Source organism: Haliotis rubra, unplaced genomic scaffold (genome assembly GCF_003918875.1).
Source record: "Haliotis rubra isolate DU_JTF1 unplaced genomic scaffold, ASM391887v1 Scf144, whole genome shotgun sequence".
Lineage (NCBI taxonomy): Eukaryota > Metazoa > Mollusca > Gastropoda > Lepetellida > Haliotidae > Haliotis > Haliotis rubra.
This window is the reverse complement of record NW_025765381.1, coordinates 1,865,622-1,886,905: the sequence shown is the minus strand read 5'-3', so window position 1 is coordinate 1,886,905 and position 21,284 is coordinate 1,865,622. Positions and strand designations below refer to the sequence as shown.

Below are 21,284 nucleotides of genomic sequence, written 5' to 3'. Positions count from 1 at the left end.
TTGTGAAATGTTTGAAGTAGTAAAACATTGTGTCTTTGTTAAGATTGGGTGCTTTCAACACGTGCAACATTTGTCTTATTCCATGGTAAAACTCAGTTAAAAGAGTGTTCTTAGGGACACAAACTACTAAAATCATGTCACTAGATAAGTTTCTAATAGCTTTTGATAAGGGCTGCAAATGCTATGAAATTTGTCAACTGAGGATAATGAGTGGAACATTTAAAGGAAACAGTGCAATCTAAGAACTTTCGAGGTGATGCTATTTTCTCAGTTTTCTAGGTATGAAGAATGAAACATTTTTGTTGATCAGATGTCATCCACCAAGTATTTCGCTGTTCCTGTGATTCGGGAGACGGAAGAATCCGCAGTGGAGATAGACTCTGTCATCATCATGAGCAACATTGTAAGTCGTGTCAGCTGATTTATTGGTTTGCTTGTTTAACGCTGTATTCAGCAATATTCCAGCTATGTGGTGGTAGTCTGTAAACAATCAAGCATACGATGATATGTGTCAACAAAGTCAGCGAGCTTGAACACCAGATCCTGTTAGTCGCAGTTGTTGCTGAAGACCGATTCTAACCCAAATCTTCATGGGTAATGATGCAGTCAACACATTATGAGACACAGTCCAGTGATAAACAGCATCAACATTGATCTACCAAAGTGGGATGACATTTGATAACCAAGTCTGCGAATCTGACCACACGATCCTGTTAGTCAACTTTTGCGATGTGTCAGCTAATTCCATAGATGGAGAAAATCCAGTTTGTTTCAAACTTTCTTTTGTCATATTCATTGGCAGACATGATGACCGCTTGAAAATGTGGCATTTCCAACAACAAATGTTTGTATTGTTATTACTAATGTTATTCGTATTGTTTACATGGTTCTAAACATAATAAAACAAGTATGTTTTCCTTCCCAGACTAGACAAGATTGGGTGTGTGCATGTACCTTGAAGGAGAAACAAGACAGATGGTATGTTTTTGAAACATTTTTGATTATTTGTTAGATTAATTGGGAGGGAAGCGGAGGGGTAGCCTAGCGGTTAAACCTTTTGTCACACAGACGGCCCGGTTTCCATTACCCACATTGGTACAATGTGTGAAGTTAATGTCTTGGTCCCTCGAGATTTGTCACACAGAAGATGGGTACAATGTGTGAAGCTAATGTCTTGTGTCCCTCAACGTGAGGGGTAGCCTAGTGGTTAAACCATTTGTCACACAGAAGATCCAGGTTCAGTTACCCACATGGGTACAATGTGTGAAGCTAATGACTTGTGTCCCTCAACGTGAGGGGTAGCCTAGCGGTTAAACCATTTGTCACACAGAAGACCCGGACCCGTGGGTACAACAATGTGAAGCTAATGTCTTGTGAGGTAGCCTAGTGGTTAAACCATTTGTCACACAGAAGACCGTGAGGGGTAGGTTTCCATTACCCACATGGGTACAATGTGTGAAGCTAATGTCTTGTGTCCCTCAACGTGAGCTATTGTTAAAATATTGCTAAAAGTGGCATAAAATCATACTCACTGATATGTCTGGGGCGATTTATTCTGGCAATATTCAACGCTTGTCCCAAGAGCATGGGTAGCTGGTGGTGGGTGGGGGTGGAGGGACTTTGAATAGTTACCTAGTTGATAGCTTCTTTTACTGTTGCAAGCCCTCCTACCACCCCCTACCCCCCGGTCTGCCATTGTGTTTTTCATGTTGAGATAATATTTGATTTTGTCAATGTTTTCATGTCATATAAATTCATTCTGATTTCAGCACGAGCTGCATCAATCTTTCAGCCAAAGCCCAGTCTCTGCCTCCCAACTACTCCAATAAAAAGGTATGCCTGGACTATATCATGAACACTATCAAACAGTTTGGTCCTCTACACCTGTATTCAAGGGCATGAAGTGGCCCAGCCTAGTGGTGTTTATGGTTTTGTTATGTTTTGTGCAGCGTTCTCTTCCCTTAGCGGAGAGTGGAAGGTCGCAGGTTCGATCCCCGACCGTGTCATACCAAAAGACGTTAAAATATGGTACTTGTTGGTCCCTGCCTGGCGTTCGGCATTAATGGGTACAACAAAGACTGGTCGGCTCGGAGTCAGTATAATGTGTCTGAATGGGGTATTCATGCTTCACTGCGGCATGGTATCTCAGTGGGCTAGCACTATAAAACCAGCTTCAGTCTGGACTAGTACAAGCAGCCGCACACACACATACACACGCATGCATGCACGTCGTCATATGAGCGAAATATTGTCAAGCACGACGTTAAGCCCAATTTCACCTCACCTCACCTCTTCCCTTAGCATGATTCTTGGTTTGTTGTCAGTATACATATGTTGTAGTGAGACTTCACATTATCACACACTTTCACTTTGTTCCTGGATGTCAATGTAATTACTGTTAGAAGAGGGGCTAATTCCACATGACTGTCTGGTTTATTCATTTCTGGTTATTTAAGGAGAGACATAATTAGATAATGTGTTTCAGATCTACAAGTAACATAGATCTAGATGGAATTGTTTATCTGCTAATTCACTATACTTTGTATTCTTTATCGAAATTTTGAAAAAGATTATGCAGATTTGATGTTGTGGCAAAACATTGTGGCACAATCTGTACAGAACTTAAGTGCCTTCATCTTTTGATGTGGTTGTCATGTTTATTTATTATTATTATTATTATATATAAAAGACTTTTTATTTGTATGTCTCTTAAGTTTGTGTCATTGCCATACTGGATATGTTGATCATTTCAGGTTATAAGAATGTACCTAAAGGAACTAGGGGAGGCAACTCATATTGTTGTCATTGCAGCTCACTCAAAGCAGAAGGTAGGTCGTTTTATGGAGAATTGAATTGTCACATTCGTTATGTTTATTTTTTTTACAAATTCATATTTGTTAGCAAATCATATTGTAAGCAGAAGATTTGTTGGAGATGCGACATTACTATCTGATGTTTAAACCTCTGAAATAGACCGAGTGAGTAATTAAGGTTTATGTCGCGTTTTACAATATTTCAGTAAAAGTATGGTGGGAGACACCCAAAATGAGCTTCACACACTGTACCCATGTGGGGCATGTAACTTGGGTCTTTGGTGTGACGAGAGAATGCTTTAACCACCAGGCCTCCCCATTGCCCCTTGAATGAGTGAGTGAGTTTAGTTTTATGCCGCACTCAGCAATAGTCCAGCTATATGGCGGTGGTCTGTAAATAATCGAGTATGGACCAGACAATCCAGTGATCAACAGCATGAGCATCGATCTGTGCAATTGGGATACGATGACATGTGTCAACCAAGTCAGCTAGTCTGACCACCTGATCACATTAGTCGCCTCTTACGACAAGCATTGCCCCTTGAAGTAGAAGCAAGATGCTTGTATATATGTATGTGTCATACTCTAAAGAACAGCACTCCCACTAGGACCATTCCATCTTAATGTCATTCCCCATGTATTCAATAGTTTTCGGTGGGCTTGAGTTGCCCAGGGGCTGCAATTCTCTGTGGGGAATTGGGATCCTAAGGCATAGCAGAAAGGAGTCTATGTGGGTTTGAATCCAAGATTTTCTCCTTGATTGTGTTTCTTGGTTTGTCTGCACTATATCCATCTCACCCATGTACTACACACTAAATTAACCTACCTTTGTGAAAATTCACCCTACCCCTGTGAAAATTCACCCTACCTCTGTGAAAATTCACCCTACCTCTGTGAAAATTCACCCTACCTTTGTGAAAATCACCTACCGTTGTGCAAATTCACCCTACCTCAAAATGAAAGATACATGGATCCCAGTGCCTGAAGTTGGTCTGACTGCATCAGCTAGTATCAGTCATGACTAAAATACTATTTCAGTTTCTATTCACTCACAAAGATCTGGGTTAGAATTGGTCTTCAGCAACCCATTCTTGTTGTAAGAGGCGACTAATGAGATCGGGTGGTCAGGCTTGCTGACACTGTCATTGTATCCCAATTGTGTAAATCGATGTTCATGCTGTTGATCACTGGATTGCCTTGTCCACACTTGATTATTAAGAGACCGCCGCCATACAGCTGGAATATAAAGCTGCAGTGTAAAGCAACAAACTAACGAAAACAGAGATATTTTTGTATTCTATTTCAAGATGTTCGATTGAAAAGTGGAGGCATTCTAATAATGAAATAAAGTAAGAATGTCTTAAGCAATCTGTTAAAAAACACAGTTGGGTCAAATCTTCTACCTTGAAAAGTGTTAAATTCCTTCAGAAGACTGACTGACTGAGTTTAGTTTTACGCCGCTTTTAGCAATATTCCAGCAATATCACGGTGGGGGACACCAGAAATGGGCTTCACACATTGTGCCCATGTGGGGAATCGAACCCGGGTCTTTGGCGTGACAAGCCAACGCTTTAACCACTAGGCTACCCCACCGCCCCACCTTGAGAAGAGCATGAACAGGCTAATTTTTCGCTGGTCGCGCTAGGCAGCCGCAATCAGTAGCTCCTTCTATTCTGTTGATACTTTTGTGGATATATACCTGCTACACTGACCAAATTTGTCAGAGATGTCCCTAACATTACCATGATCATTTGTGTGAAATTTCAGACTTCAAAACTGTCAATATGTGGAGTTATTTGATGTTTTTCACATTACTGTGTATGGGAATATTCACATTCTGGCCTTGGCTATCAATCTCTCCCCAAGCCCAAAGCACCCAGATCACAATGACTGTTAATCAACCTCACCTATATGGTGTCTACAGCAGGGAAGATCTTTTGTCTCTCAATCAACCAGCCAGCCCAGGTTGCTCACCCTGTGCCCCGGGTGGGAGTGGAGTCTTACATCATCATATCGACGCCTCACTCCTGACAACATTACGCAATGCTGGGATCTCAGTCAGCAAGAGAACCAAGAGAGGAAACAGAGCAGGAAAGGAAAATTAAAAGGAAAATTGCTGTGTGTCACAATGTTTTCCCAAATGTTTCAACAACTGTGTCCTGTCGTGGTGCTAACCACAACAATCTCATCCAAGTACACCCTCATGCTCCCCAATATGTCTTAGAATGTGCCTTTGAATGCCCAGTCATCTCGTGAATAAACCTGTAGATATCTTTGATATGATCATTGATGATGATATTGATGTGCTAATTCTCACAGAGACCTGGCTGAGGAATGTTGGTGATGAGACTACGATAGCTGAAATGACGCCAATGTCTCATTCCTTCGTGCATCATCCACGACTCGACTCTAAAGGTGGTGGTCTTGCGATTCTCTACAGGAAAACACTCACAATTGTCTTACAGATTTAAACAGTAGTCTTAAATCTTTGAAAAGATGGAGGTAATGTTGACATCTGGACAGACTACTGTGAGACTGGTCTGTATTTATCGCCCCCACCCTCCGTCCAAAACAAACTGTCAAACAAAGACTTTCATCAAGAGTTATCTGCCCTGTTTGCATCACACTCCAGAAGCTGTACAATTTACCTTGGTGATTTTAACATACATTTCAATTCTCAGGAAAACCAGAGGTAAAGAAGTTTGTCAAGCTCATGAACTCTCACTCGTTGACTCAGCATGTCATCATGCCAACTCATAAGTCCGAAATATTCTGGACTGGGTTATCACACACAGTGATCTCAAACTTGTTGGTGACGCTCAGGTCAAGGACCAGCAGATTTCGACCACTTCAGTGTCTTCTTCAACTTAAAGCTGGCAAAGCCAGAGAATGAGCGCATTGGTTTTACCTTGTCGAAACATCAGTAAAATTCCATCTGAGACTTTCAGGCTTGATTTACTGACCTCTAAATTACTGAGTGATCCTCCTTCTGACGTTGATGAACTTGTTCAACTCTTCTGTGATACTCTTACATCACTTCTGGATAAGCACGCCCTACAGTTGAGAAGAAGGTTATCCTTCGCCCTCATGCCCCATGGTATGACGAGGCTGTACGCCACCGGCGTCTACGGCGCAGAGCAGAGAGAAAATGGCGCAGTACTCGCTAGAAATACATCGGCAAATATATCGGCAGTGTTGCAAATGATACCAGACGACTGATTATTTCGCTAAAAGGAACTATTGTCTCAAGAGCATAACCGACAGCATGGGTAAGCCAGCATCCCTTTATCGGCTCATGGGCAAACTGCTTGGAAAGGGACGAGAACAAGATACTCAGTCTCCAGCAGAGGAACAGAAGGAACTGGCAAACTCGCTCAATTCCTTCTTTATCGCAAAAATTGAGAAAATTCGCCATGGTCTTGCCTGTGATGGCGATTACAGTGAACCAATGTTTGCAGGTGACCCCTGTCACATTTCAGAACATTTAGTCCCAAGGAAATAGAACAACTCATTCGCTCATCAAAACCCACTTCTTGTGACTCTGACCCCATTCCAACCAAACTTCTAATAAAGCATCTGGACCTACTGATTTCACCCATCACTAAGATTGTCAATATAAGTCTTCAGAACGGTCTGTTCCCAAACAGTTTCAAGGGGCGGTGGTCAGACCACTATTGAAAAGTCTGGCTTGATCCTCAAGATCTGAGAAACTTTCGCCTGTCTCAAACTTGTCTTTCATATCCAAAATCATTGAGAAAGCAGTTCACTCCTGTCTCAAAGAACATCTGTTAAGTCATGATCTCCTTGATTCATTCCAGTCTGCCTACCGCAGTACTACAGTACAGAGACAGCACTGCTTCATGTAACTGACAAACTTCAACGTGCCACTGACGAGGGTAAGATTTCAGCTCTGGTCATGTTGGACTTATCCGCTGCTTTCGACATCGCTGACCACCCTAAACTCCTGACTAGATTGCAGCATCATTATGGACTGAGTGACCTTGTCCTTCAGTGGGTTTCCTCTTACCTGACAGGTCGGCATCAATCGGTCCTTGTGGGCAGAGAGCGCCTCCAACCGCGGGCGGCTGTCTCCTGTGGAGTGCCCCAAGGATCGGTTCTTGGCCCGGTTCTGTTTGTGTTGTACACAGGGCATGTTGGATACATTGTCAGTGATCATGATATGTCTCACCATGTTTATGCTGATGACACCCAGCTTCTGGAATCGTTTCACCCATCAGAGTTGAATGAGTCTCTTCAACGACGCTGACTGTACACTAGACATAAAGTCATGGATGACTACAAACAAGCTCAAGCTGAATGACACGAAAACCGAAGCACTCCTTGTGGGCACAAGACAACAACTAAGCAAGGTGGATGCTGTCACCCTCAAAGTTGCAGATGCGGATATCCGGCCCATCAGATGTTGTGAGGAATCTTGGCGCTCACATTGATTCTTCTTTGACGCTCAATGCCCATGTTAACCAAGTGAGCAAAACATGCTTCTTCCATCTCAGGTCGATCAGCAACATTCGCCAGTACTTGACTTCTGCAGCAACTCAAGCCCTTGTTCGAGCTCTAGTAACATCCAGGCTCGACTATTGTAACAGTGTTCTTTCTGGCATCAACTCCAATCTGATTGATAAACTGCAGAGGATTCAAAACACCTCTGCCCGCATTATCAGTAGAACTTCTAAACGCGGTCCACATCACTCCTGTCCTTAAAGAACTCCACTGGCTTCCAGTCAAGGCAAGAATCGATTTCAAAATTCTCTCCTGACGCATAAATGTCTCCATGGCTTGCCCCCCCTTCCTACCTCTCTGACCTGCTTCACCCATATGTACCTGCCCGCAGTCTCCGCTCCAACTCTCAGAATCTTCTTGTGATACCCTCCTACAAACTGAAATCTTCGACACCGCAGCTTCTCCTACACAGCACCGCCCTCTGGAATGTTCTTCCATATGACATCAAAGACTCTGACAGTTTTGATAGTTTTAAAGCAAAACTGAAAACCCACCTTTTCTCAGTATACTTCTCATAACTTCACCCATCTTCATCTTTGTAGCTTTGAGCATACCAAAGGCGTGGAAAAGGCGATTATAAATGTGCATTATTATTATTATTATTATGCAGGTGAGGAGTTGGCTACTTGGGCATCTAATCTGAAACCCAAATCTTGTCAGATGTACTTAGTGTAATGACATCATGTACATTTCAGATGCTTAAAGGCACAATGTTGCGCTTTTTCGACAATATTTTGGTCTATGATATATATATTGGGGCATATGCACTCACTGTAGCTTCCTATTGATACAATAAAAGACTTATTATCCCTTACGACTTGCCTGAAATCGATAATTGAAACTTCAAGGCGAACAGCTTCTAAACAGATAACACTTGCCATGTAATGTAAATGATTGCTCCGTACATTGAAAACTGTTGCATGCAGTGTTGTTGGTGTATGCCGAACTGGCCTCAATCACAAGGTGGATATAGGATATTCCTAAAGAGCATTCCAAGGGACATAACTCAATGGGGTTTGCTTGAAATACAGTTCGGTCAGTAGAAGGCGTGAATGTCGATTTAATGCAATGTTGCATTAAATCATTCGAACTTTTTAATTTCATACTGTAATCATTATACGTAATTTTTTTCAGAATAAATTATATGGTCTCTTCGCTGGAGGCTGAGAGTTAGTATTAATGAGAGAAATGCAATATTGATTTTTAGATAAGTGTGACGTGATAGTGTGCCTTTAAGAACATCTGTTGTTTTCTCGCTAATGCCATGAACAACTGTAAAACATGTCACTAAGTTATACAACACAACTTACTCTGCCATTATCCGAGTTGTTACAATATCTGTGTGATGCAACACACCTCATTTTAGCTTGAGCAAACACGTACAACAGCTGAAAAAACATATAATCCTCATTCTGTGTGATTAAAATATGATTCTTACAGTTTATATTAGGCTCATTGTTTTTGTTGCTCTGGGATTGACAATGGTTATGATAAGTACAATCAATTGTTGTGTGTATTTCAGCTGAGTATGAAGGGATTGTGTACACTCTGAATGTACCCTGGAGTAATGAAAGCACATATGGATTCAGCAAGTAAGTTGTTTGTAATAAGGAGGATATCTCTTAAAGTGGTAATGTTTCCAGTCAAACCACGATCATTGGTTTTCATTGGTCATAAAATGGGTGCAAATATTCCCTTTTAGACTTGGCATGGAGTGAGTGAGTGAGATTTCAGTTTTACCCGCACTCAGCAATATTCCAGCTATATGGCGGCGGTCTGTAAATAATCGAGTCTGGACCAGATAATCCAGTGATCAACAGCATGAGCATCGATCTGCGCAATTGGGAACCGATGACAAGTCGGCGAGCCTGACCACCCGATCCCGTTAGTCGCCTCTTATGACAAGCATGGGTTACTGAGGTTCATTCTAACTGAGACCTTCACAGTTAGAGTTGGCATGGATGGTTCTGTTGGTTTTGTGCAGAAAATAAACAGGATGCTAACAGGATTTTAACAGTATTTATCGCTGCAGTACTGTCATTGAATTTCTTTACATGATGTTTGCTGAGGTCATATACTATGTAGATAGCTTCAATTATGTTTTTGAATTTATGGGGTTTTATGTTGGCTTTTTTGTGGTTGTATAGTTGTATGTGCTGAATATGTCAACAAGTGTTTAATAAATATAAATTTATAAATGCTGTTATTTCATATTTAATAAATATCAGAAAATACAAAGTGTGGCCATAGAATGAAAACAATATTTATCACCATACTTTATATGGGTCTTATATATTTTATGGGGTTATATGTCATATTAGGGATGCAGAGATACCCTCAGTCAATAATCTCTTACACACCCGCTGGTGAGAAACTTGCGAATTAAGTTAGTTGTGCTTTGGTTGAACTTGTTTATGTATTGTGGAAACTTTATGGCTTTAGATTGTAAATAAATGTCCTCATGTCTTTTCTAGTTTTCATTAATATCTTTGCCCCTACTATCCTCAGGAGTGAAGGAAAAGTTAGTGTGGAGGGCTTCCCTTGGTATGAGTAGTAAGCAGTTGGTAGGATGACATTACATTTGACTGTTTTGTTATGTATTGATGCGCCACTGTAGTGATGAAAATGGACCAAATATATACTAGGCACATAAAGAAACTGTGCATTGTCAAAATATTATCCCAGCTGATAAGTACGATAACAATGTCAAAGGTACATATAAACTTTAATGGAGGGATCATGAGACCATAACAAGTAGGGAGAATTTCAATTGAAAAGTCAATCACAATGACGTCACGAGTCCACAAGCAGGACAGGGGTCAAACGACCATGTCACAAGCTCAATAACGGGTATGTCCACCATCGGCATTGAGAACAGCAGTGCATGGACGACGCATAGAGCCTATCAAACGTGCAAGGAAGGCTTGTGGGATGTCACGCCAGATTCTCTCAAGTTCTGTTGCAAGGTCAAGGAAGTTATCTGGCGATGATGAAGAAGGCGTATGGCGACGTCGAACCATCTCGTCCCAAACATGCTCTATCGGGGAGAGATCCGTGAATTTGCAGGCCAAGGCAGTAAGTCAACGTTGTGGTGTTGCAAGAAATCCATAGCAACCCTTGCCGTATGAGAGGCCGGGCATTGTCCTGTTGGAATGTTAACCCAGGGCCATGACGCGTTGCAGAAAAGGAATTATCACAGGTCGAAGAATCTGATCCCTGTAGCCCACACCAGTTAAGTTGCCCTGAACAATCACCAAAGGAGTTCTTTGGCGTGCTGTTATTCCACCTCAAATCATCAATGAACCACCACCAAAGCAATTCCTCTCCAAGACACAGGCCTGTGCATAACGTTCTCCCACGTGCCGTCTATAGGCACGTTGGACGTCCATCACTATGGGAAATGTTAAACCTGGACTCATCTGTAAAAACAACATTTCTCCACCAAAACAAGGGTCTGCGGACATGATTTCAGCACCACATTTGGCGAGCTTGTCGATGACGTTGTGTCAGGATAGGCCGTATGGCGGGACGTCGTGGTCTGATCCCGTGATGACGTAAACGTTGTCGAACTGTGTTGGGGTGGATACGGCGAAGTCCTGGGATGGTTCGGGCAGTCATCACTGCAGTCTGAAATCTGTGGCATAGATGGGTCACCCTTATCCATCTGTCCTGTCTTGGCGTTGTTACACGTGGATGTCCAGAACGTGGCCGATCGATGACGTCATTTGTGTTCTGGTAGCGTCTCACAAGTGCAGAAATGGTGTTCCTGTGGCAGTGGAAATGTGCAGCCACTTGTCGTTGAGACATTCCCCCACGGACCATCCCGATGGCCTCATGACGTTGTGCAGACGTGAGCCTTGGCATGCTATGCGTTTCAATAGCCGTTTAATTTTTTGAACGATTGCAAGGGCAGGTGTTGAGCTTTCCAAACTGACAGTATTGTGTGGCATTCATTTGCTCTGTTTCTCTTTCCCGGAATACACGTGCAACAACATATTGCACGTCTCAAGGACGAACCCACTGACGTCACGGAACGTGGCACGTGCATGCATGTTGGATACATGTCACTAATCTCTGAGTTTAAATCCTTATGTGTCTACACAGGTTTGATAAATTTAGATTTTCAATTTTTGTATGCACAGTTTCTTTATGTGCCTAGTATATATTCAGCAAAAAATAAAGGAAACACTGAAATAGAATAATCGGAAATATCTGACAGAAAAAGGATCAACATGGGACCTACCCAGATCAACCCTTTCAGCCCAGACAGTGAGAAACCGTTTGTGTGTATTTGCGGCAGATGACCAGTGCAAGGCGTGATTCTGACTGATCAGCATCATCGGGCTGAGAGGTCAACAGTGTCAAGTTCGAATCCCCACACTGAAGTATGGCCACAATGGAGATGTGTTTGGCGTAAAACCAAACTAGTATATACGTGTCATGGGGAGTATGGCCACAATGGAGATGTGTTTCCCCCTCATTGTGTCCTTTCTCATTGTGTCCTTTCTATGGAATTTGGCTCCCATCACTTGTACAGTGACAAATCTCGTCTTTTTGCTTTTCTGTACAATTTGAAGACATATTTACTTGAAACGGCATGCAGGAAGTGGACAGGTTTGGTGGTAGGAGTGTAATGATTGTAATGATGTGGGCTGCCATCTCCCATACGGGTATAGCAGACTTGGTACCCATCCAGGGCAGTTTAATGGCTTAATGTTACACAGATGAAATTCTTCGGCCACATGTCCATCAAATTAAGGAACAAGCAAATGTCATTTTTCAACAACGCCGACCTCACACAGCAAGACTGACAACCTTTTTGAGGAACCACAACATCCAAGTATTGCATTGGCCCTCAAGGTCTCCAGATCTAAACCCCATCAAACAGTAAGAGATGAACGTCTGTGATGACGTCAGCAACAGCCACAGAACCTCCAACAGTTGTCACTGCAGGAAGAGTGGGTGAACATTCCTTGTCCTCAATTTGTAGTCTCTTTGATAGTGGTGATGCCAGGCAGCTCTGGACTCTCATGGGGCCAAACAAGATATCAAGGATAGATGACCTTCACCTTGACATTTGATTGTTTCATGTGTGCAGTGATGAACCTCAATCAATGACTTGTGCCAGATTTGAACAATTTATTATGATCTTATGTATGTATACATTAAGTATACATCTGAAAACCACTTTTGCATTTCTTTTCTTTTGCAGAGTATATGTCGATTTGATGTAGATAGGGTACAGTTTTAGGGGGGTGTTAGAAACAGATTACTGCACTTGTGCCTGGCAGATAATATTTATGTTGCAACTTGTTTTTATGAAACATATCTAACTGGTTTCCATTCATTAGATATGATTTGAAACAACTTTGTTAAGATAGATAGTATCTGACAGACAATCAGTAATCTCTGTGTATCAAGAAGGTTTAAACATGTGCTATGAGAGTGCAACTTATGATCGGTATTCAGGTTCCGAGAGACTGGACAATTCCCAGTGAAGGTGCAGAGCGGCAAGCCGAGGGATGCTGAGGATGAGGCAGTTCATCTGGAGATGTTCCTCCATCCATCCTGCTCATACCACCTGAAGCTGACCACGTCACCTGTACATGTCATGGGGCAGGTAGGTGTCACACTTGTCCCAGCTGCTCTGATGGTTGCCGTAGGGCACCTTCATACTGATTGTTGTGTCAGGGTGCCGTGATGGTTTCATCCAGATGCCATGGCACTGTGACTCTGTTGCATGATATGACTGGAACTTAGGGCTTTGAAAGCACTCATTGTCAGCTACTCTGGTGAAGGTGAGACATAGTGGGTGAAGCAGTTGTAAAATCTCACTGTTGTCTTGGTTATGGTGAGGTGAGGTGAAATTGGGTTTAACGTCTTGCTTGAGAATATTTCGCTCATATGACGACGTGCATGCGTGTGTATGTGTATGTGCAGCTGCTTGTACTAGCCCAGACTGAAGCTGGTTTTATAGTGCTAGCTCACTGAGATACCATGCCGCAGTGAAGCATGAATACCCCACTCAGACACATTATACTGACTCCGAGCCGACCAGTCCTTGATGTACCCATTAATGCCGAGAGCCAGGCAGGGACCAACAAGTACCATATTTTAACGTCTTTTTGACCTTCCGCTCTCCGGGCGGACGCTCTAACCACTACACCACGGAGGCGGTCTGTATATTGTATGTTTCTGTGCAAGGAAGTTACTGCTTAACGTCTCACTAGATTGCTCAAGAGCTGACTGTTTAGTATGTATATAGTAAGCTCATAAAACATGTCATTAAAAACATCTTATTAATTCTTGTCTTGCATTCAAAACAGTCAAACCTTGTTAATCCAGCCAGTTTCATCCCAAAGAAATCATTCATTGTCAAATTTCAGGATTTGTGAATCAGGTTTACAGACTATGATCCTGTTTGCAGCATGTAAGCTTTCCAGCCATATTATTTGATAATTCTAGGTGCCCAGATTCACAGGGTCCAGATTAACAAGGTTTCATTGTGTACATTCAATGTTGCCAGATAATGCATCAGAAATGTGGAGCTATATCGCTCACATTTTAGTGAGTGAGTAGGGTTTTTACTCTACTGGGGCGGTGGGGTAGCCTAATGGTTAAAGCGTTGGCTCGTCACGCCGAAGACCCGGGTTCGAATCCCCACATGGGCACAATGTGTGAAGCCCATTTCTGGTGTCCCGCCTTGATGTTGCTGGAATATTGCTAAAAGCGGCATAAAACCAAACTCAGTCAGTCAGTTTTACGCTACTTTTAGCAGTATCTAAGCATTATCATAGCAGGGGACACTAGAAAAGGGCTTCACATACTGTATCCAAGGAGGGAATTGGACCCTGGTGTTCGGTGACTACTTTAACCACTAGACTGTCCCACTGCTCCTGCTTTATGGTCCATGACCTTCTGACCTGGTTGACATGTTCAGTCCTCTAACTGAAGACATATGTACAAACCTGCACTTGCATCCATTGTGTGAAGTCAGTTATTAATGAACACCAACATCATATGGCAAGTGTGTAGATAAAATCAACATAAAATCTCAGTCACATTAAAATGCTACATGCAAGAACATGCAGCAATCACTACATGTACTTTAGGTTAGGCCAGTCCTCCTGGTCATCGAACCGCCTCGTGGTGTAGTGGTGGTTAGAGGTGCCTGAGAGCGGAAGTCGCCGAGTCCTACCAAAAGATGTTAAAATATGGTACTTGTTGGTCCCTGCCTGGCGCCGGGCATTAATACAACAAGGACTGGTGCTCGGAGTCAGTATAATGTGTCTGAATGGGGTATTCATGTGCGGCATGGTATCCAGTGAGCTAGCTCTGTAAAACCAAAGCATAGCCGCACATACACATACATACCCTCACATCATAGGTACGACGAAAAACACTTTACCTCCCTGGTTCCCTGTGAGATTCCTTCAGTCTGCCACTGTGAGCAGGCATCACATCAAGGCCAACAAGACATTAAGGAGTTTTGATATTAGCCAGATGTCCATAATCAAGTCTTTGTCCTTCATGTCGCTTTAAGATACAATAAAAGAGATAGAAGACTGTAAACTGAGTTTTGTGAAATTTAAAACAAATGTGATAACACATTAATGTCTTGAAATGCTTTTTTTCCAAGTTTTGATCTTAAAATACAAAATGAGAAGAGTAATTAATGAACTTTAGAAATAAAATTATAAGAGCATTTGACTTCATATACATTTTGTTATTGTTATTTTTTCAATAATCCTCACCAAAATGCCCTTTTAGATTATGAAGTGCCCTTTTCTTTGAAGTTACCCTGCCCTTTCTGAATCCTAGAGGAAACATTAACCCCCATATGAGTAGAAGCCTACTTGGTGTCCCTGTTGGCACTGGAATATTGTTATAATGTGACTTCATCAGTCTGAGGTTGATAGGATAACAAAATGTCATATAGAATTCCTTTGAAAACATTTTTGAAAGATAATGAGTTTTCCAAACAAACTTTGACAGTATGTTGTTGCCATGGCTGCACAGCATGGCTGCAGTTTTTAAACTCGATTTGGGACAGTTGGTTTTCCATTCCTGCAAAACCTAAAAATGAATTGTCCAGCCATCATTTAGCATCATTATATCATTTCTGCTGTGGGGGATTCTTTGCACCACCAATAGGAAGCCTTCTACACCAATGGGATCTATGGACTCCAGCACTCTTGGCAGAAGTGTGTGGAGATTGTAGGTGGAAATGTTGAAACAATAATTCATCAGAGCAGTTCATAGTAGTTTGGCTCTCAACTTTTCTGCCACCTCTTGAAGATGCATGATAGACCCAGTTTTGTATCTGACTCAGGAAGAGACTGGGTTCAGTTCTGCATTTTCTCAGTTTTCTCTGGCAGATCCATGACAGACCAGGATGAGACTTGAGTAAGACATTCACTCAAAAGAGAATGGAACCAGTCTAGCTTTTCTGTGGATGTTCCTACGACAGACCAGGTTAATATTTGACAGGAATGGTCACTCAGAAGAGACTGAAACCAGTCTAGCTCTTCTCTAGATGTTCCCATGACAGACCAGGTTGATATTTGGCTGAGAACCTAATTTTCTCTAATTCCAAGAGCCCAAGTTCAGTGTAGTGACTCCCAAGAGGTTAGGTCATGTGCCGTCTGCAAGTGGTCACCTGGAGACTAATCTGCACTGACCATGTTACAAGCGGACAGCATCAGCTAATGACCCACTGGAAGATGATCCTTGTAACATTATCCAGCTGAAACTCAATTGTCTTCAAATTGGACAGGATTGTTCTTGGATGGTACACGAGGTGGACACTCAGCCCTAATTGTCTAACTTGATACAGTTTCAGTTCCAATGACTGGTTGTGTGTCTGAGGAGTGATATGATTGTTCCAGCATGTCTGAAAGGAATGAAGTCTCCAGATCAACTTATCCTCATCCATCTGTGCCTTGTAACATGTTTATGTTCATGTCTGGTTTGTTTCAGTACTGTTGCTTGCATGGCACTCAAATACTTGTTTTTTTGTGTGTTGTTCAATGCTGCACTCAGCGAAAACCCAGTTGTATGGCTGCATGGTGTTAAACCTCACAGCACTCACTCACCTTCGTGTTAAACTTCAAAACATTCACTGTAGTGATAAACCTCACAACTCTCACTCACTGTAGCATTAAACCTCACAACCCTCACTAACTGTAGTGATAAACCTCACAACCCTCACTCACTGTAGCATTAAACCTCACAACCCTCACTCACCATAGTGTAAACCTCACAACCCTCACTCACTGTAGCATTAAACCTCACAACCCTCACTCACTGTAGCATTAAACCTCACAACCCTCACTCACCATAGTGTAAACCTCACAACCCTCACTCACTGTAGCATTAAACCTCACAACCCTCACTCACTGTAGCATTAAACCTCACAACCCTCACTCACCATAGTGTAAACCTCACAACCCTCACTCACTGTAGCATTAAACCTCACAACCCTCACTCACTGTAGCATTAAACCTCACAACCCTCACTCACTGTAGCATTAAACCTCACAACCCTCACTCACTGTAGCATTAAACCTCACAACCCTCATTCACTGTAGTGATGAACCTCACAACCCTCACTCACTGTAGTGATAAACCTCACAACACTCACTAACTGTAGTGATAAACCTCACAACCCTCACTCACTGTAGCATTAAACCTCACAACCCTCCCTCACTGTAACATTAAACCTCACAACACTCACTCACTGTAGCATTAAACCTCACAACCCTCACTCACTGTAGTGATGAACCTCACAACCCTCACTCACTGTAGTGATGAACCTCACAACCCTCACTCACTGTAGTGATGAACCTCACAACCCTCACTCACTGTAGTGATGAACCTTACAACCCTCACTCGCTGTAGCATTAAACCTCACAACCCTCACTCACTGTAGCATTAAACCTCACAACCCTCATTCACTGTAGTGATGAACCTCAAAACCTTCACTCACTGTAGTGATGAACCTCACAACCCTCATTCACTGTAGTGATGAACCTCCACAACCCCTCACTCACTGTAGTGATAAACCCTCACAACCTCACTCACTGTAGTGATGAACCTCACAACCCTCACTCACTATAGTGATGAACCAAGACAACCCTCACTCACTGTAGTGATGAACCTCACAACCCTCACTCACTGTAGTGATAAACCTCACAACCCTCACTCACTGTAGTGATGAACCTCACAACCCTCACTCACTGTAGCATTAAACCTCACAACCCTCACTCACTGTAGTGATGAACCTCACAACCCTCACTCACTGTAGCATTAAACCTCACAACCCTCACTCACTGTAGTGATGAACCTCACAACCCTCACTCACTGTAGTGATGAACCTCACAACCCTCACTCACTGTAGTGATGAACCTCACAACCCTCACTCACTGTAGTGATGAACCTTACAACCCTCACTCGCTGTAGCATTAAACCTCACAACCCTCACTCACTGTAGCATTAAACCTCACAACCCTCATTCACTGTAGTGATGAACCTCAAAACCTTCACTCACTGTAGTGATGAACCTCACAACCCTCACTCACTGTAGTGATGAACCTCACAACCCTCACTCACTGTAGTGATGAACCTCACAACCCTCACTCACTATAGTGATGAACCAAGACAACCCTCACTCACTGTAGTGATGAACCTCACAACCCTCACTCACTGTAGTGATAAACCTCACAACCCTCACTCACTGTAGTGATGAACCTCACAACCCTCACTCACTGTAGTGATAAACCTCACAACCCTCACTCACTGTAGTGATGAACCTCACAACCCTCACTCACTGTAGTGATGAACCTCACAACCCTCACTCACTGTAGTGATGAACCTCACAACCCTCACTCGCTGTAGCATTAAACCTCACAACCCTCATTCACTGTAGTGATGAACCTCAAAACCTTCACTCACTGTAGTGATGAACCTCACAACCCTCACTCACTGTAGTGATGAACCTCACAACCCTCACTCACTGTAGTGATGAACCTCACAACCCTCACTCACTGTAGTGATGAACCTCACAACCCTCACTCACTGTAGTGATAAACCTCACAACCTCACTCACTGTAGTGATGAACCTCACAACCCTCACTCACTATAGTGATGAACCAAGACAACCCTCACTCACTGTAGTGATGAACCTCACAACCCTCACTCACTGTAGTGATAAACCTCACAACCCTCACTCACTGTAGTGATGAACCTCACAACCCTCACTCACTGTAGTGATAAACCTCACAACCCTCACTCACTGTAGTGATAAACCTCACAACCCTCACTCACTGTAGTGATAAACCTCACAACCCTCACTCACTGTAGCATTAAACCCTACAACCATCACTCACTGTAGCATTTAACCTCACAACCCCTCACTCACTGTAGTGATGAACCTCCTCACAACACTCACTAACTGTAGTGATAAACCTCACAACCCTCCCTCACTGTAGCATTAAACCTCACAACCCTCACTCACTGTAACATTAAACCTCACAACACTCACTCACTGTAGCATTAAACCTCACAACCCTCACTCACTGTAGTGATGAACCTCACAACCCTCACTCACTGTAGTGATGAACCTCACAACCCTCACTCACTGTAGTGATGAACCTCACAACCCTCACTCACTGTAGTGATGAACCTTACAACCCTCACTCGCTGTAGCATTAAACCTCACAACCCTCACTCACTGTAGCATTAAACCTCACAACCCTCACTCACTGTAGTGATGAACCTCACAACCCTCACTCACTGTAGTGATAAACCTCACAACCTCACTCACTGTAGTGATGAACCTCACAACCCTCACTCACTATAGTGATGAACCGCACAACCCTCACTCACTGTAGTGATGAACCTCACAACCCTCACTCACTGTAGTGATGAACCTCACAACCCTCACTCACTGTAGTGATGAACCTCACAACCCTCACTCACTGTAGCATTAAACCTCACAACACTCACTCACTGTAGTGATGAACCTCACAACCCTCACTCACTGTAGCATTAAACCTCACAACCCTCACTCACTGTAGTGATGAACCTCACAACCCTCACTCACTGTAGTGATGAACCTCACAACCCTCACTCACTGTAGTGATGAACCTCACAACCCTCACTCACTGTAGTGATGAACCTTACAACCCTCACTCGGCTGTAGAATTAAACCTCACAACCCTCACTCACTGTAGCATTAAACCTCACAACCCTCATTCACTGTAGTGATGAACCTCAAAACCTTCACTCACTGTAGTGATGAACCTCACAACCCTCATTCACTGTAGTGATGAACCTCACAACCCTCACTCACTGTAGTGATGAACCTCACAACCCTCACTCACTATAGTGATGAACCCAAGACAACCCTCACTCACTGTAGTGATGAACCTCACAACCCTCACTCACTGTAGTGATAAACCTCACAACCCTCACTCACTGTAGTGATGAACCTCACAACCCTCACTCACTGTAGTGATAAACCTCACAACCCTCACTCACTGTAGTGATGAACCTCACAACCCTCACTCACTGTAGTGATGAACCTCACAACCCTCACTCACTGTAGTGATGAACCTCACAACCCTCACTCACTGTAGCATTAAACCTCACAACCCTCATTCACTGTAGTGATGAACCTCAAAACCTTCACTCACTGTAGTGATGAACCTCACAACCCTCACTCACTGTAGTGATGAACCTCACAACCCCCTCACTCACTGTAGTGATGAAACCTCACAACCCTCATTCACTGTAGTGATGAACCTCACAACCCTCACTCATCACTGTAGTGATAAACCTCACAACCTCACTCACTGTAGTGATGAACCTCACAACCCTCACTCACTGTAGTGATGAACCTCACAACCCTCACTCACTGTAGTGATGAACCTCACAACCCTCACTCACTGTAGTGATAAACCTCACAACCCTCACTCACTGTAGTGATGAACCTCACAACCCTCACTCACTGTAGTGATAAACCTCACAACCCTCACTCACTGTAGTGATAAACCTCACAACCCTCACTCACTGTAGTGATAAACCTCACAACCCTCACTCACTGTAGCATTAAACCCTACAACCATCACTCACTGTAGCATTTAACCTCACAACCCTCACTCTGTAGTGATAAACCTCACCTCCTCACTACTGTAGTAAACCTCACAACCCTCACTCACTGTAGCATTACCAATTACAACCTAGCACAAACCTCACAACACTCACTCACTGTAGCATTAAACCTCACAACCCTCACTCACTGTAGTGATCAACCTCACAACCCTCACTCACTGTAGTGATGAACCTCACAACCCTCACTCACTGTAGCATTGAACCCCTACAACCCTCACAGCCCTCACTCCTCACTCACTGTAGTGATAAACCTCACAACCCTCACTCACTGTAGTGATGAACCTCACAACCCTCACTCACTGTAGTGATGAACTCACAACCCTCACTCACAACCTCACAACCCTCACTCACTGTAGTGATGAACCTCACAACCCTCACTCACTGTAGTGATGAACCTCACAACCCTCACTCACTGTGGTGATAAACCTCCCACAACCCTCACTCACTGTAGTGATTTAACCTCACAACCCTCACTCACTGTAGTGTAAACCTCACAACCCTCACTCACTGTAGCATTAAACCTCACAACCCTCACTCACTGTAGTATGATGAACCCTCACAACCCTCACTCACTGTAGTGATGAAACCTCAAAACCTTCACTGTGATGAACCTCACAACCCCTCTCACTGTGGTGATTAAACCTCACAACCCTCACTCACTGTAGCATTAAACCTCACAACCCTCACTCACTGTAGTGATGAACCTCACAACCCTCACTCACTGTAGTGATGAACCTCACAACCCTCACAAGCCCCTCACTCACTGTAGTGATGAACC

At 43.2% G+C, this 21,284-nt stretch overlaps 1 protein-coding gene across 1 annotated transcript in view; it reads left to right on the top strand.

Moving 5' to 3' along the window:
• LOC124269314 (GPI inositol-deacylase-like) overlaps positions 1-21,284 on the top strand; it is a 102,257-nt gene that overhangs the window by 13,064 nt on the left and 67,909 nt on the right. The window contains 10 exon segments of the mRNA XM_046704327.1: positions 311-403; positions 926-978; positions 1,770-1,833; positions 2,754-2,828; positions 5,862-5,969; positions 6,064-6,271; positions 6,632-6,709; positions 7,092-7,238; positions 8,857-8,926; positions 12,804-12,954. Of these exon segments, the coding sequence (XP_046560283.1) occupies positions 311-403; positions 926-978; positions 1,770-1,833; positions 2,754-2,828; positions 5,862-5,969; positions 6,064-6,271; positions 6,632-6,709; positions 7,092-7,238; positions 8,857-8,926; positions 12,804-12,954 (1,047 nt within the window).